The sequence below is a fragment of the Pristis pectinata genome, chromosome 24 (assembly GCF_009764475.1).
Source record: "Pristis pectinata isolate sPriPec2 chromosome 24, sPriPec2.1.pri, whole genome shotgun sequence".
Classification (NCBI taxonomy): domain Eukaryota; kingdom Metazoa; phylum Chordata; class Chondrichthyes; order Rhinopristiformes; family Pristidae; genus Pristis; species Pristis pectinata.
In genome coordinates, this window is record NC_067428.1 from 23414349 (window position 1) to 23432658 (window position 18310).

Consider the following 18310-nt stretch of genomic DNA (forward strand, 5'->3'; position numbering starts at 1 on the left):
TTTGCAGCAGTCAGCACAGGGGAGGTTCATGCAGCTACAGAGTCAAGAATGAGAATTTAATTAAATAATTCCAATGTCTACTGCATAATCAACCCACTATGTCAAACACTGTGTTCCTGGAGGATGTCCTTCCTTTCAATGATCTTGGCTGAAGATTATGCATTGAGGCAATAATGGCCCTTTCAAAGTAAATATAGGAAATTGTGCAAACATATAAGCAAAACGGTTTGCTTGCCAGAGTTTGTTTTTTTTCCCTCCCAGGCCTTCTTGTTTATGTGAAATGTGTCCCTTGTGGAGGATAGCAGGAAAATACATTCCCAGCTACTCTAAATTCAAATCATTTCTAGGGGAAAAAAAACTTGGGCAACAAAGTATCCCAGAGTCCCAGGAAGAAAAATGATGTGAGTAGTGCTGGGAACAACACAGCACTCCAGCAGTTAACAAGTCACCTGATGACCCTGTTCTCATTAACCAGTTCTGACACTCCTTTGTAATTCAGTCAGAACCATGTTCCATTTTGTTGCTGTACTTAAGCAAAACATTTGTATGTTAAATATATGTAGTCACTAATCAGGAAGGATGGAGCTAGTTTTAAATCTGGTATTTATGGTATATTTTCACTCATTAATCCAGCTACAGCAAAATAAAATGACTCCCTCAGTCTCAGCTACTTCAAAATGACAATCCTGTTAACGCGATTTTTTTTCTCCCTCTCTTTAATGCAAATCACAATGATTTGTTTGAGGCAGAACAGGACAGCCGCAGAATGTCTGTTCCTACTACACTATAATTAATCCGCCCTGGCAGTGGGCAGGGCCCCAACAATCTATCCCACGTTACTTTGATTGACACTTCGCTACCCAGCGCCACAACTTTTTCTCTGTTACGCATGCGTGGCGATGTGCGCTCCCAGTTCATGACGGGATGTGTAGTTCATATCACCACCGGTGTAATTCCAGCCACCCGCTCTACGACTACAAATCCCAGCAGCAACCGGGACAGCCCGAAGAGCAAGCCGCAAACTGGAGCTGGCCAATCACTAGCCAGGTCCATTTCTGATTGGTTAAAGTTGTGGGTGACCTCGAAACCCCACGTGGGGGATTCGGTCTGTGATTGGCTGGGGATTCAGGATTGTGTGTATCCAATTGAGGGAATTCTCAAAGATGTTGCAAAGAGCAGAGAGGCGACGTTTGCAACAGTGAGTCCGTGTTTCATTGAGTAAAACGAGCCAGTTCTTGGAATCTCATCCTTGATCAGAACACTTCTTCTGAAGTATGGACTTTATTTAGTAGGGGCTTTTTGTTCATTTCTTTCAAGATAGTTTCAATGTTTAAAGACATCGCTTAAACCCCGACGGCAGCTTGGACTTTATAACATTTTGAGTTAGGCTCGACAGAGGTGAACTGTGTGTGCGTGTGTGTTGTTCGATGGACATCACAACATCGTGTTCCTTTGTACAGCCCTGGATTTACCCCAGCCTCGATACGCGTCCGGAGTTGGTCTGGATTTCTTGTTGATCTCCTTCTCCACTGTGTATTTCGGCGATGTGATCTTGAGTTGCATCTTGCCGGGGATGGTTCAGTGGTGAGAAACCGAAAGACTCTTGTTTCCCTTCTGGTGATGTTTCGGATCTGAATTATCACCCCCGACGTTTATTCCTTCCCACGACTCCGTAGAAGTCCGTTTTGGGAGCATTTCTGTGTGTGCGGCCGTGTGTGATTTTTGTTTTAATTAAAAAAACACTGGGGGAGTATTGAGAGGAACAGCATCCAAGATGTATCCACAAGGCAGGCATCCCGTAAGTACCAGTTTACTCAACAACATTGCAAATCGTAGTCGAATGAATATCAAAGGTCTCGGATATATTCAATGTTATGTAAAGTGAACACACGGGGAAGGAGTCCTTTACTCAATTTCTATCAATTCTGACAGGGAGCTCGCAAATTCCGGAGAGAAATGAATTAATTTAACTAATCTTGGGTCGAAATATATTTTGGTTTCTAATCCTTCTGGTATTAAATGTGAATTGAGTCCTGTTCTGCGATCGTTGTAGAGACCAGCGCAGTTGTATTTCCCTGTGTAGTTAAAGGAAGAATTATGCTTTGTTGCTGAAGATTTTCCTTTTCAGGCCCGGTTTAATTACTTGTGGGGGAGGGGAGGGATAGCCTAATCCCTGGACATTCAGAGTACGTGCGTGGTGGCGATGTTAATCGAAGTATCCTGCCCACGTCCCTTAATGTAAATACTCGAGAAATTATTTCTTTTGTGGGGTGGGGGTGATTTTTATTTATAAACGCAGGGAAATCCAGCAGGTGGCAATGGTTAGTGGCATTTCCGCAAAGGTTTAGTTTATTTCCGTTTCTATCTTGAGTTAATCGCCTTGTCAGATGTAACCAAAATATCGCAGAAAAATAACTTTTCTGTCTAATGAATGTTACACATGTAATATTCAAGCTCTGGAATGTAGAAAGCCGGATATTCCACAATTTATTTAGCCAGCAGGTTGGCAAGATCTAGACTTTAGACCTCCTTATTAGAAGCAATAGTGATAATAAGTGAACAGAGAATTAAAACGGAGGAGGGAGAAGTCAAGCACTTGGATTTAACCAGATGAAATATTGGATCAGTGACTTGAATCAATATAGAATCTCCTATAAATTCTTAAGGGAGATTGCAGAGTGATTTACTCCAGAAGGTTCCAAACTAATTCTTGTTGGGCAGGGACGTGGCGAGTCTAAGAATTTTCGTTTATTTGTTACAACCTGCATTCATGTAGCACTTGTTAAAGTAGCAAATCTGTAATCGAAAGAATGTTTTCAGGAAAAATGACGTTGAATCACGGGGATTAACTGAGGCAGTTGGTCAACAAAAGTAATGGAGTAGGTTTTCAGCAGGAGAAATAGGAGGTAGAAAGGTTCGGGCAGGGTGTTTTGAAGTTGGGTCCTGGAGGTATGATTGGCAACAGAGAGAGAGAGCTACAGCATGAAAACAGGCCCTTCAGCCTATCCCCTCTGCAATGACCATCAACCATCCATTTTACACTAATCTGACATTAATCCCAGTTTTTTATTCTCTGTACGTTCTCTTCAACCTGCTCTATCCCTAATCCCCCTAATCTCACCTACACACTAGAGGCAATTTACAGTGGCCAGTTAACCTCCTAACCCGCACGTATTTGGGATGTGGGAGGAAATCTGAGCACCCGGAGGAGAGCCACAGGGAGAACATGCAAACTCCACACAGCCAGCACTCGAGGTCTGGATTGAACCTGGGTCTCTGGTGCTGGGAGGTGGAGTTTATTTTTTAATGTGAATATTCTGGTTTGATTGAATCGAGGATTGCAGCCAACACAAGGTTATCGGGCTGGAGAAGGCCCATTCAGGTATCGTGAATGCAAAGTGGGGTTGAGGGTGGATCAGCACCCATCTTATTGAATGGAACAGGCTCGCTGGCTACTTCTGTTGTGTAGGAGGATGTGAAGGGGTTGGGAAACCAGAGAGAATGATTATCATACTGAATAGTTGCTTAAGTGGCAGATGGCACATGGTGCGATAGGGGAATCGGACAATGTGAGCTTGGAGATGGGTGGAGCTTTGGATGGCATCGAGTTTATGTGGAGTAGAATGAGAGGCTAGTAGAGAAGTGCATTGGAATCATCAAGTCTAGAGTTAACAAAGACCCATGTGAGAGCTTCAGAAGCTGATTAGCTGAAGTAGTCAAAGTAGAATTTAAAGACGCAAGAGACTGCAGATGCTGGAATCTTTTTTTTAAAAAAAACCAAACTGCTGGAGGAACTCAACAGGTTGAGCAGCATCCGTGGAGGCAGAGGGATGGTCACCTCAGGGTCTCGACCCAAAACGTCGACTTTCCCTTTGCCTCCAAAGTCGAATTTGAGTTTATTTTTCTAATGATGTAACCCTTTCACTTCCCCCTCACCAGTCTTTCTACTGGTCCCAAATAACAGTTAAATTGAACTGTGATCTAATTATCTCCCCTCCTTCACTTCCCTAACCCAGTGCCATTTATCTTGAGAGTTGGAGCTGAAACGTAAACCGCTGGGAGATGATCTTGAGTGGGGATGGGGGCAGTGGTGTGGTGGGGTTGCGTCTTGAGCTGTGCTTTTTGTCTTGTGTTCCCACATTACCCTGAACTATTATGCAAAAGTGGAATTCTTTTCATCTTGTCAGTGCTGTGAGGTGTGAAGGAAGGAAGCCCCATTACCCTGATGACTGCAATGACAACTACAACAGCCTCCACTTACAAAGTGCCTTTTAAGTAGAAAACTGTGCTCCTCTGTGGTGTTATCAAACAACTCAACCACTTATGAGGAGACATTGTGGCGGATGAGCAGAAGCTTAGTCAAAGGAGTGGGCTTTAACACAGGTCACAAATGAGGAAAGAGGTTTAGTTGGGGGGGGAGGGGAGAGATTCTGCACCTTAGGGCCACGGTACTTGAAGGCAATGGTGGAGTGATTTTAAATTTGGGGATAAGAAAGAGGCCTAAACTGGAGGAGCAACTGTCTTGTGGAGTTCTAGGACTGGAGGAGATTAGAGGTGGGGAAAGGAAAGATTGTGGCTGGATTTAAAAGCCAGGATGATTTTAAAGTTGAGTGACAGGATAAATTGGAAATAATGTAGGTTAGCAGGTTGATGGGTGAATGGAGCATTATCTATCTACATTCATTGCATACTTGTAGCAAAAGAATAAGAAGCCAAACGCACCACAAGATGTGTGTGGATATCATTGTCGTAAAGGTGGATTGAACATTGTTTCTTTATCACACAGGCACCTCATCAGCCGGGACAGCCGTTTAAGTTTACGGTGGTGGAGACATGCGATCGCATTAAGGAGGAATTTCAATTTCTGCAGGCGCAGTACCATAGGTAAAGCAATTATTAACCTCTGTGTTGCAGATCAGACTGAATCCCCTTGCGGTTGCTGGAAGCATTTATTTAGAACTTGGCTTGCTCATTTTGTAGAGAAGGAACTTGGGATGACTTTATTGCCTTTCAAAAATGAGTCTTCATGAAGGTTTGCTGAATCAGAATTGTCCCAGGTTCGGTGATGGGACTGTCCCTGCAGGAATCAAAAAACAATTTAGGGATGTTATAATGTATGAAATAACAAGATATTGAAAATAGACAGTCAATACCTCAAATGCCATGTTAACTTTTTAAATGTTAGCCCATCTTCTGACTATTCTGAGCCTGAGGGGCTTTCAAATGGCTGCCAATCTAATTTGGAGGAAAATAAATGGTTGCAAAATCCCTTTTTAATATGGCCAGTTGGATTACAAGATCTGATAGCTTCAGGAATCAGTGATACTTTTTTGGTTGTGTGTTGGATACTTTAAAGTTCCAACTATGCTGCTCAAATAGATCACTGGAGTTGTGTGAAAAGTAATTGAGGATCAGAATTTCTGTCTTCACTTATGAATCGGGACCAATAGCTTGGTTTAATTGCATGGGTTCCATTTGGAGTCGCAAGGTTTTATGAACTCTTGCACCAGGATAAGCTAGCCTAACATTCCAGAGCAGTACTGAGCATTTGTTGCTTTATCACTAATGATGTACTTTTGGAGATGAAAATGTGAGGTGCAGTCTGTTATCTGCAAGTTTAAATGGTTAATAATTTCCATTTGTATAGCTTTAATTCAAAGTATAGCCCAAGATCCTATTGTGGGAAGCACAAGGAAATGAGTACTGAGTGATGAAGGGAGAGGCCAGTGGTGTGAGGGTAGGGTAGAGAGAGCCGATGGCTTGGCTGAGAATTAAAGATGGAAGAACATTTCTGAAAGAAGAAAAGGGACTGCTGGAGATGCTCGGAATTTGTGGAAAGAAAAACTTGAGTTAATATTTCAGGTTGAAGACCCATTATCGGTTTAGATAAGATGCTGGCTGAATGCCTTCAGCACATTCTGTTTTTGGGCAGAAGTGGGATTAATAAAATAGTCTGCACTACGTGAAAGGGGACTGGAAGTTGGACAGGATGTGGGAGGAAATTCTAGGGTGTGGGTTGTTAAAGATCGCAGGCATTGTTTTTCTCAATGGGCACCACAGGAAACATGGGATCTTGCTGTGTGCACATGGCTGCCATATTTACCTAGACAGTGGTTGTCACTTCTAGTCAGAGTAATCAATTGAAAGCAATGTTTTGAAATAACTAGTTCTTTAAGGCTGTTGAAATGAAGCAGCCATATTTAATACTAGATGCAAGCTTCCTCTTAAAAAAGACTGAGTTACTTGGAAGGTGTTGTCTGGTTGCTATAAACATTTCTCACTAGACTATCATAGATTTCAATGAAAGTGTAATGATGGACAGTGTAGTGTTGATGTAATGTTTGCTGAAACTAGAAAAAACTCTCACGCAGTACTTCTCTGGATTTCTGTCTTAACTAATATGGAAGAAGGATTCTTAACAGCATTCCACCAGTTGTGCCACTGATAGCTGAAGCAGTTTTGAGGCTCAATCAAAAAGGGTGCCTGATATGGGTATTGGTATAAAGGAAATTAGCCTGCATAATTAACATGGAAGAAGCAGACCAGACAATCCAATGAGCCTGTGACCCTTGAGAGCCATCCAATTAGTCCCATTCTCCTGTACTTTCCCCAGAGCTCTGCAGGTTTTTTTTTCTCCATAAAATGCTTACCCAGTACTCGTGCAAGTTGCCGTTGAAGCTGCCTCACTACCTTTTTCAAGCAGTGTGTTCCAGATCGCCCCAGTTTGCTACATAACAACATTCTCCTTATCTCCCCAATGATTCATTTGTCAACTTTATGCCCTCTGATCTCCGCTCCTGCCAGCAGAAACCAGTTTCTACTTATTCCATCAAAACCCTTTGTAATTTTGTACGCCTCTATTAAATCTCCCTGTAACCTTCTCTGCTCTAAGAAGAACAAATGCAGTTTCTCTGGCCTCAGAAGGTTTCACAATGATGCATTGATGTCGAATCACTAAAGATGCCCAATGACACTACTGTATAAAGTGCTCTGTGAGCTCTGCTTTCATGGTTGATCTGAACCTCCTTGATTGGATTACTGTGTTGTAATTCCCTGACAAGTATCCATTATCTGCTCTTTATTTACAGCTATTTATGGGTGCCAGGAACTAATGCAGAGCAGCTTTAACCCGTTCAGTGCTGAATTGTTGTTTTCTACATACAGTTGGGTTTATGATTACTTACCAGCAAACTTGATGAGGGTCATGTTACTGTAAAATGGTGTTTCTACTGTTTGTATTGTCTACATAGGGTGACTGATGGAAAACTGGGTACACTGCTTTCGTATAGCTTATGGCATTAGATGCCAACACATTGGTCTGGCATATCTGGCTGGGTCTTAAAACTAGGAAGCTTGTTGACAGCAGGAAGATTTGTTTTTCCAGTGAATCCTGATGAATTTAATTTGGGGTTGCAGTAGGGGCTGTGTCCAGAGTTGGTATTAGTTTGTCATGCAGAGAATTGTGTACCCTTTGAAAGTGGCACTGATGTAACTCAGCAGTGGCTGAAAACACTAACCTGAACTCTTGCACCAGTTTGGGAGTGTGGTCCATTGAATGCCAACTGTGAATTGCCGTCCCCCCCAGATGGACTGGTTATGCTTGGTTAGGTTCTACTGATGGAGTAGAGATCTTTAATAGGTTTTAAATGATTTTCCCTGTAAACAGTAAAACGGATTACATCGTAGAAGATTGTTTCACTTCTGTAACGATTAGGATGACTACAGAGCAGGGCAGTTGGTTTGTGGTTTATGCTGAGAAATGGCTAGGTAAACATCAGCAAAAAAAAGTTCCGAGGATGTTTATGTAATTGAAAACATCTTATTCAGTTACCGTCATTGGTGACTCTGAAGAGGAGTACCAGCTTTTTTATATACAAGTCAAAGTTTGGACATAATGGAATAGTGGATGAGTTTGCAGAATTCCTGAATACCCATTTAAAAAGGCCTTGGAAATTAAAAGTGGAATTGGATTTGCTCAGAGGGGTTAAGCAGTGCCCTATTAAGTACTGGGTGATTGGTTTAAGGGTGGTATGAGACAGCTTTGAGATGCCTGTCTTAAATAAAGCCACATGAATGCAAGCAACTGTGGACATAGTTCTTGTTGCTACATCACCTGGTGCAATGTTTTCAACCAAAACGCTGTCTCAATTGATAACTCTGAAATGAGATCTAAGCCCAGGTTTCTGACCTGGCACTGATAGAGATCAAATGGTACTGGCCAGGAGACAGATGATCTGAACAATTATCCCCATGACTAATATTTTGTTCTCGTATCTAGCCACCAATGAAATGACAATAGGCAAAGCACAGTCCCCAAATTGTTTCCTTTATTCTTTTTAACTTGCTGAAATATCTGCCAATAAATCTGTTTTGATTTGTTGTCTTGGAAATGGTGTGTTTTGAAACTCTTCCACCTGAGTTTTTGCTCATCCCTGATGTTCATGTAGTTTTTTCCATTGTCAGCTGAAGCTACAAGAGTCCCAGTCCCAGAACTTGCTCTTCAATTTCTCATTTAAGACCCTCCCTGAAATTTCATATTGTCCCATTTGGTTCGGTTGATCTTTCATTGCTTTACGGGTCTGTGAAATACCTTGGGCTGATTTCAATATGTTAAAGATGTTGCGTAAATGCAAACTATAGTTTGTGTTTAATAAAAAATGATTGCCTGTGGTATTGCACTTGGTGTGCTGGAAGATGTTCTCTTTCATGACGACGGAGGTATCGTGCCTGAGAGGTATTGTCAGATATGTTGATTTATGACCTGTGAATTATGTGAAACAAAAATTGCATAAGGTTTACTGTGCTGTACCATAACAACAACCTAAACAGGTTTATGCCAATAATTACAAGCCTCCTTCTATTTCACCTTGTCAGTAGAACCACCTAAGCCTACCTCCACACCACCACTCCCACCCCCCCCCCCCTCCCCCCCCCCCCACCAAATGTAGTGTACAGCTTCCACTAAATCCATTGCAACACAAAATGCCAGAAACACTCAGTGGGTCAGGCAGCATCCATGGAAAGGGAAACGGTTAACATTGACCCTGAAATGTAAACAGTGTTTCTCTCTCCACAGATGCTGAGTGTTCCCAGCATGTTCTGTTTTTATTTCAGATTTCTAGCATTTGCAGATTTTATTTTCCTTCTAAATCCATTCCTGTTTGGCTGGTTTGCAGCAGAAAGAGCATTTGCAAAAACATCATGTGATCTGATAGACATCACTCCCTGTGAATTACAGACTGTGCATGACCTTGGGCAATTAATTATAAATTGAGATTGCAACTCTTGTATTTCAGGTCATGGATTTTAAGTCCCTCTTTAACCACATTCCCTCTCCCTCAAAATTTCCATTTCTGCATTTAGCTTGCATCCAAAATGCCAAGAGAATGCAAGGATTTGTTTAAAGCAGTGCCATTGCTGCTTTTCTCAGCAGGTACTTGGTCACCTGCTACTATTGTGTCATCATGCAAGAGTAGGACTGAATTCAGCCTTGGTGGCCAAAGGCCCAACAAACACTCCTAACGTTGCTAATTGATGTTCACACGCGGTATTCCTTGACCGTCTGCACCAGCCTCTCAAGTCTCTACTGACTTGCCCTCCTTGCCAGCTCATCAGCTGCCTTGTGCTTCCTAATTGGGAGTAGGCACGGTAGTGTAGTGGTTAGCGTAATGCGATTACAGCGCCAGTGACCCAGGTTCAATTCTGGCCACTGTCTGTAAGGAGTTTGTATGTTCTCCCCATGTCTGAGTGGGTTTCCTCTGGGTGATCTGGTTTCCTCGCACATTCCAAAGACATACAGGTTAGGAAGTTGCGGGCATGTTATGTTGGCACTGGAAACATGGTGACACTTGTGGGCTGCCCCCAGAACACTATGCAAAAGATGCATTTCACTGTTTCAATGTGCATGTGACTAAAAGATATCATTGGCATGGGCACATACCTCTGTTTGGAGGTTAATGTACCCTGCTGAAAGGTGGGCATGCATGGCATCAAGTTAAGGAAAGGGCAAGAATGGGCACTTGAGTCAGTTATCAAAAGGCATGTGTAAGTAACCCAGCCCCAGAGAGACTGGCAGCAGGGGAGGTGGGGAGCCATTTAGAAGGAAGATTGAAATTGCTAACACTAACAGAACTAATTTACACATCACTTCCCTCTCCACCCAAACTGGGACTGGGTGGGTATTTGAGCCTTCTGTTTTTGTGTATGGGTGTGAAAGATAGAAACAAAGGAACTGTGAATGCAGAGTGCAAAAGGACATCAGAGTTACGTGTTCAGTGAAAGCAAAAATGGTGATGCTGTGTATTCCAAAAGCATGTGTTGACAGGTTATTTACAAGTGTTTGTGTGCATGCTCCTCACATTATTCAGTGAACCTTTACTGAGTTTATTTTCTAAACAAAATTGGGAAATGTAGGATTAAAATAGTACTGATTTTTAGCAGTCTAGTGCAAACCCAAGTATAAGTGTCAGAACTAAAGATGCTGAACATTTGCCCCAGCAGATGTTTTCTGCTTTAATCTCGAGCAGCAGGAAGTGACATATGCCCTGTGTTAACAGCTTTGCTCTTTAGGAAGCACTGCCAGCAAATACAGCGGCAGTCCAGACTATTGAGGGAACATCAGTGAATGTAATTAAGGGCAGCTAATTAGTTCCCAGCTACTTTTGGGGTTGTAGACTGGAGATGCTGTTTGGGAATGTGGAGGAGGTGGTGTAGAAGACACATTCTTAAAGCACTTGACAAATCTGAAGTATATACATTGGTTGATCAAGTGCTAAATGATGGTCTCAAATCTCAGGTTGCTACAAGCATTTCAAAGGCACCAGCTTTATAAAAGGAAAGTCTTTTATTTAACAATGAAACGTGCCTGTTTTCCAAATTTTTTTCTGACTAAATAAATTTACATCCATCAGTGTGATGCGCACAATATTCTATCAATCAGATGTCCTCCATCTTGTCCTGCCATCTCGTCCTGCCTTTTCTCTCATCCTTTGTCCCCCAGGTGTTTCTTTGTCTAAAGTGCACAGACTACATGCATTCTGTTCATCTGTTACATGGAGTCACTGTTCAGGCATCACAAACTTAAGAGGCTGCTCTCCATGCATAGTGATATCAAATGGCGTACAACAGGTGTCTTGATGTTACTTGTACTAAATCCCTTTGCGCATCTGAGTCCTGCGAATGGTGCTGGGGAATCGCACCGAAACAGATCTTAACAGTGCAGTTGAGGCTTCCATCTTTGTTATTTAAAAGGGGTCAACTGTCCTTGGAGTCATAGAGCATGGAAAGAGGCCAGTTGGCCCAACATATCCATGCAGATCTGTGGGCTCCCATCTACACTAATCCCATTTTCTAGCACTTGGCCATAGCCTTCTATGCCTCAGTGATTCAAGTGTTCATCTGGACACTTAGTAAATGCTGTCAAGTGACTCTGCTTCCACTGTTCTCTCCAATAGTACATTCCAGGTACTTGTCACTCTGGGTGATAAAGGTCCCCTCAATCCCCTCTAAATCACTTGCCTCTTATCCTAAATATATGCCCCCTAGTTTTATCTGGCTCCTAATATGGGGAAAAGTTTCCTGCAGTCTACCCTAACAATACCCCTTGTAATTTTATATACCTCATTCATGTCCCATGTCCCATGTCCCCCGTCCCGCACCCCCACCCCTACCATTCTCTCCAGAGAGAACAGACCTAGCCTGTTTAGTTTCTCCTCTTAATTGGAATGCTCCATCCCAGGCAACATTTAGTGAATGTCCTCTGCACACTCTCCAGCACAAATGTCTGTTTCCTATGGTGTGGTGACCAGAACTGCACACAGTACTCCAGCTGAGGGCTGACCAATGTTTTACAAAGATGGAGAATAGCCTCCCTGCTCTTGTATTCAGTGCCCTGCCTAACAAAGACCAGTATCCCATATGCTGTCTTTTAACTACGTTATCTACCTGAACTGCCACCTTCAAGGATCTTTGTTTCATAGCCTTTAATCCATTTACTTTTATGTTTAAGAGTTGCCATTTCTGTTTGCTTCAACCCACCCTCCTGTTGTTTGGGCCCACTTGTTGCTTCTGCTGCCCCTGCCTATCATCACATTTGCATACCTCTGGAATCTGACCTGATTGGTCGTTGTCCTACCCAGCCTGATTGCATCGTTGTCCTACCCGGCCTGATTGCGTCCCCAAACCTTTGAAATCCTGATCCAACCATTGCTGTCCCACAACTACTTCTCCAGCTTCAAACATCCTCTGACTCCTGCTAAATGGTGGAGTCTGCAGACATGTTTGACCATGTAAGTGTTTTCTATTGCACACTCTGTCTTGGCCTTGCAATTAAAATATTACGGCCAGGGGACCTTGCACGGCTCCCCTTTGACTCTCACCAATTCTCACTGACTCTCACCAATTCTCACTAACTCTCACTGATGCACCATAGAAAGCATCCTATCTGGATGTATCACGGCTTGGTACGGCAACTGCTCTGCCCAGGACACACAAAGCCGCAGAGAGTTGTGGACACAGCCCAGCGCATCACGGACACCAGCCTCCCCTCCTTGGACTCTTTACCTCTCGTTGTCTTGGTGTAGCAGCCAGCATAATCAAAGACCCCACCCATCCGGGACATTCTCTCCTCTTCCATCGGGTGGAAGATACAGGAGCCTGAGGGCACGTACCACCAGATTTAAGGACAGCTTCTACCCCACTGTGATAAGACTATTGAACAGTTCCCTAATACAATGAGATGGACTATGACCTCACGATCTACCTTGTTGTGACCTTGCACCTTATCGCACTGCACTTTCTCTGTAGCTGTGACACTTTAATCTGTACTGTTATTGTTTTTACCTGTACTGCATCAATGCACTCTGTACTAACTCAATGTAACCGCACAGTGTAATGAATTGACCTGTACGATCGGTTTGTAAGACAAGCTTTTCACTGTACCTCAGTACAAGTGGTGATGATAATAAACCAATAAACCAGTGGCATGAGCTCTTGTATTGAGCAGCTTTTCAACATCTCTCTTGAGGAACTAAACAATTACTGGATGAATGTGTTTTCTTTCCATCTATGCATTTACATTAAGCTGCTTTCCTCGCCAGTCCGCCTACCATTCCCCACTATCTTGGCAAAAATAGTGGGCAGGACCTGCATGCCATGTTTTTGCTAATGTGGCATTTGAGTCAGGTGTCAGAAGGCAAGTATGTGAATACCTCTTGGTGTGACATACCCTTTGCTTTTTCCTTTTGTGGGAAAGCTGCAGACCTCGGCCTCTGTTTGTGAATCTGCCCAATGGTTTTTTGGTGCTTGTTTGATTTGAATGTTTTGCCTGGGAGTATTTCAGTCTGTAAATGGATGGCTTGTAAGGTTTAATAGGCAGTATAACAAAGGATGCAAATATTCTTAGATCACCAAGAGCTCAATTCTCTCGTGGTGTTTGAGATAATGTCACTTGTAATCAAACTGGGATCTGTGCTGCTGTTATCAACAATGAGTTTTGTCTTTTAATAGCATTTGGGGGTTGTGTAGAAAAATGACTTGTGTGCCTTCTGATGTGTTGTAGTCACATGACACAATGTTTACTAGTCCTAGTTTTTCAATCATTAAAATCTCTCATCATAAGTTGACACTTCAGAAGCTTCTATTCACCGCTGCTCAGATTGTAGGTCAGTCGTGCACTCGAACTCCCTGAGCCAGCTAGGCTCCAGGTTGAAATGTCACTCGAGAAACTTGATTTTACCATTTCATCCAATGGTGTCAAGGCCCCATTTGTCAGGTGAGCAGTAACAATTCCACGGCACAAAGATTGGGGAGTTATCTTGGTATCCCAGCCAAAAATTACTGCTTCATCAGTATTCCTGAAATATCGATTTTATCCAGTCATTTACTGTACGTGAGGAGCTGCTATGTGCAATTTCCCTGTGTTACCACTGTAATTACATTTCAAAAAGTATTGGCTCTAGAGCGATTTGGAATATGAAAGTGTGCAAAACAGTCTCTTTTGCTATGATCTTACTAAGAAACCGGATGATCTAACTGCCATATTATGTGATTGTAGAATTTTGCACATTGCCCTAGAATTAGGAAATTGGTATCGGTTTCCCATCCCTGGGGCATGGAAGGAAAAGCTTTTACCTGGGTGTAGCAAAGATAAGTTGTAGTGGGAGATGTCAAGAACCTTTTAATGCCAGATCTTTCTGCCTGTTCTGATTTTTGGGGGTGCAATTTACCGAAGCAATTCAAACATGTAAATGGATACTTCAGTCCCACCCTCTCCTGAGGATAGGAAATGCTGACAAACATCTGTGGCTAATTGGGGAAATATTTCCAACCCCACAGTATTGAGTTAACTCCAGGGGACCACTTTTTCCTCTGGGTGGGGGGGGGGGGGAGGAGGAAGGGGCAGGGTTAATCAGGATAAAGAGCAAGTGAGGTTTTGTAGGAAGACTGTTTCCCAATGCCTGGGACAGAAAGTTAGTTAGAAAGAAAACTGGGTTCTTGTAATCCCTTTCATAACCTCCAGAGATTCAGACACACTTTGCAGCCAATAAAGTACTTTTGAAGTGTGTTCACTGTTGTAATTCAGCAGCCGATTAGAGTAGGTGATCAGGTAAGAATATCAAAAGGAAGAAAGCGACTAGGATGAATTAGTTGGAAGTTGGGTTGATGAGGGCCACGTTAGAGGATCAGTGATCATAGAGGTACTACTAAAACGCAACAAACAAGACTAGGGATAAAGCACAAACTTGATTAGACCTTCTGCAGTTGACTCAATTACAGACATTGGTAGCTAGCTTTCATGCAGCTGAGGGTATACCAGGCATCTGGTTTTATTCATACTAAACTTTAAAGGATTTGTATGAAATCACAAAACATTTGACTAGTGAGGTCAGCCACAGAACTGACAGACTGTAAATTGCAAATTATAATGTAGCTCGGGCAGTTTTGTTTGTTTACTCCCATAAATCATTAAAAACTACAGGTTTGGACTCAGCACCTCATATGGGTCTGCCTCTCAGTTGTGGTAGTTTGGAATCCTATAATTATCTTTATACTTGCAACCACCCTCTCCCCATTTGGCCCTGAAGAGAGCTCTGACCACACATCTGTTCCATTCCCAAAACTACTTCCTCTGCAGCAGTGACCATTCCTCTCCTCTGCCTCTTAAAAACCGTCATCTGTTCTTCTTCTGGCCTGGACTTCATTTTTCTAACACTGTCCTACTTAACTTCCCATGTTCCATCTTGTGTGAATTTGGGTTCCTCCGAACTTCTGCTTGTGCCCAAAGTCCACTTCACCCTTCACCTCTGGATACACCTGGTCTGATAAAAATGGATATTCTCATCTTTTCAAATCGGTCCATGACTGCTCCCCTTCCCACCTCTTCCTGACCTGTAACCTCCTGCTGAAATCCCTCTGCTTCCAGTGGAGGCCTCTTCCTCTTTGATTTTAATTAGCTCCTGTGCTTTTAGTTACCTGGGTCCTAACCTCTGGCATTCCCTCCTTAAACAACCCACCTTTTTATCCCATTGTTCTTGTATCACTATTACAGTTTGGTGTTGAACTTTATTTGATGAATCTCCAATGAAAGGAAAGGTGGGCTGATCTGCATTTATTTAGCATGCTTCATGGGTTCTGGTTGTCCAACAGGACATTACACCAGTGAAGTACTTCTGAAGAGTTGCCGTTGTTTTAGTGTAGGAAACAACAATTAATTTGTGCATAGAAAGCTCCCACAAACAACATTGTGTTAATGTTGTGATGATGAACAAGGAATAAATAGTGGCCCAGATACACCATTGTATTTCAAAAAGTCAAGTTTGTCATATGCACAAGTTCAGGTATGCCTAGGTGCAATGAAAAACTTACTTGCAGCTGCATCACAGGCCCATAGCATCAGATGAACAGCATTCACAAGAAAAACATAAACAAAATACACAATTTTTCCAAGAAAACACAATTAAAACAAAAACCAAAGTGCATTGTAGTGCAAAGTGGTTAGTGGTTATAGTGTTATACTGAGGTAGTGGTTAGGGTTGTGCAGGTTGGTTCAGGAAGCGAATGGTTGAAGGGAAGTAGCTGTTCTTGAACCTGGTGGTGTGGGACTTCAGGCTTTTGTACCATTTGTTAACATTACTCAAAGATGGCATCCCTTGATTGTGCCACACTCCCTCACCACTAAATTGTCAACTGAAATTCTACTATTGAAGTCTCGGGAGTGGGTCTTGGATCCACACCTTCCAATGCACTGACAGTTGACTAGGGTTAAACAGAATGATATGAGTTAATTGTCTTTGGACAGAAAACCAATAATTCTCAGCATGTTTCAGCAACATGTATTGGAAGGTGCTTAATCAATACAGGTCCTTCTTTGGGACTACCCCTTTCAAAGGGCTGTTTTGTACATGGGTTAACTGGCCACAGGTGGCACTTTCAATAGCCTGGTTTGGGGTGGTGTGAGAGAGGAAGGCATATATCAACACTTGCCGATTTAAAAGATTTGGAATCAAGGCATAAAAAAGGCATAATAATAAATATATATAAAAGGAAATGAAATTCTTTGGTTTATTTCATAGAATTTTTAATCATGCCTAAAAATTAGCTAGTAACATAACCTTCTCAAATACCATTGATTTCAACCATTTCGTAAAGCCACTGTAGCTGATTGCATCAAGTACCCACAATCACTGCCACCAATGATCTATATGAATAAGGATTCTGGCCTGTGATCTACAACTTCCAGATGATCATGTCCCCTTTAAAGATGTGCGCAATCAACAGCTGTGATTGTAGCTCAAGGGAATTGGGAAGAGAAGAGGTCTTCGTCTCATTTGAGCTGATCTTTTGGTAAATGTAAGCCTAGATGGTGTTGACGTGCAGTTATGGTCTGAAGTAAAAATTGATAATATAGTGTGACGTAGAACTGGCCTTGAGCCACAGCATTCGGTTCTGAAGTGCAGGGAGTGAGGAAGAGTGAATAGATTTGTCATTCAAAGGTTACAGCAGTTCACTGGGTCTGTAGGGGCAAAAACCCAGAAATGACCAGCTCTTCTCTCATTCTCTCAGTGTCTAAATACAGGGAGGTGAAAGGTGGGTTCAAGTTCCCAGACATCAATTCAAATTTGATGTATTGTTATTTATAAATGCCTCCTTTTTGATTCCTCCCTCAACACCTTCCCAGTTGGGAGTGTGACAGTAATTTGAGTGAAGGAGACCTGGGCTCTTGTGGCACTAATTGTGGGAAATAGAGAAGACGTGTTTCCTCCCCGCTGTCAGCAGTGTTGCAACCCTAACCCATGATTTGCACTGAACTATTAATTACTGGCTTGCTATCTTTCCCAACCCAGCTTTCCAGCACCCCTCTGCACAACCACTTCCCCAGGTTGGACTGCCTGTTTGACATAAATGTTGTGAAAGAGCGACAACTTCCTCAAATTCAGCACTAAAGCCACAGCTGCTGCTGTTATTGTTCCCAGCATAAACTCCAGTTCTCTGCTGTAACCTCTGTCCAGCCCTGCTGCTGTCCTGCTTGAAGTGATGAATTTCAAGCCTGACTTTTGTTTTCCTTTCTATTACCAAGGGTGCTTTACTGTTGCCTCTGCAATTCTGCCTGCCTCCACACAGCTCCAGCCCCTTTCAGTACTAAGTCGGTGTCATCGTCATCTTCAAATCTCTCCATAATCTCCTCCCACCCCATCACTGAAATCCCTTCAGGCTTTGTAACCATCTTGAGCTTCATCTTTTTGTGCATTATGTTTGTCCTATTGCCTGTTTCCCACAGCTTCAGCCCTGGGGGAGGCAAGAAAGAGACTAAGCAAAGTCATAATAACAGCATTTAAAAAAACATTTGGACAAGTGCATGAATAGGAAAGGTTTGGGTATATGAGTCAAGTGCTGGCAAATGGTGGTCATCTCCATCGATGTGGATGAGTTGGGCTGAAGGGCCTGTTCATGTGTTGTATGACTCTGACTCCGTGTATATGCATATACCATGCACATGAGTTAAGTCTGTGCAGTAGAGCCTGGTATCCATTCTCTTCGACCTCTTTGCCATTGAGCCAAACCTTTGCTCTGTAAAGTCTGTGGGGTGTGTGTGCAATGGCCACCCCCATTTTCAAAGAATTTGTGCACAGGCATTTTCCACTGGAATGAAGTAACCCTCAACTCTGAGGAACTAAGAAGTCTGTGGAGCTTGCTCTCTAAATCTTGCTTTTCCTCTCCATTTTAAAAATCTGCGTAAAATGGGTAGCTTTGTCAATGTCTCTTTCCATCCTTCCAGTTGGGCACTCCATGGCTTCGTCACCATTTTTCCAAG

The 18310-nt window shown here is 42.7% G+C and overlaps 1 protein-coding gene across 5 annotated transcripts in view; it reads left to right on the forward strand.

Moving 5' to 3' along the window:
• The first annotated feature begins 1189 nt into the window (after nt 1-1189).
• Nucleotides 1190-18310, forward strand: part of LOC127582672 (transducin-like enhancer protein 4) — a 180018-nt gene continuing 162897 nt past the window's right edge. For all 5 annotated transcript variants that reach the window (XM_052038192.1, XM_052038195.1, XM_052038193.1 and 2 more), the window contains exons 1-2: nt 1190-1798; nt 4787-4884. In XM_052038192.1, the coding sequence (XP_051894152.1) occupies nt 1775-1798; nt 4787-4884 (122 nt within the window). In that variant the 5' untranslated portion in view covers nt 1190-1774. The remainder of the gene's footprint in view (nt 1799-4786; nt 4885-18310) is intronic.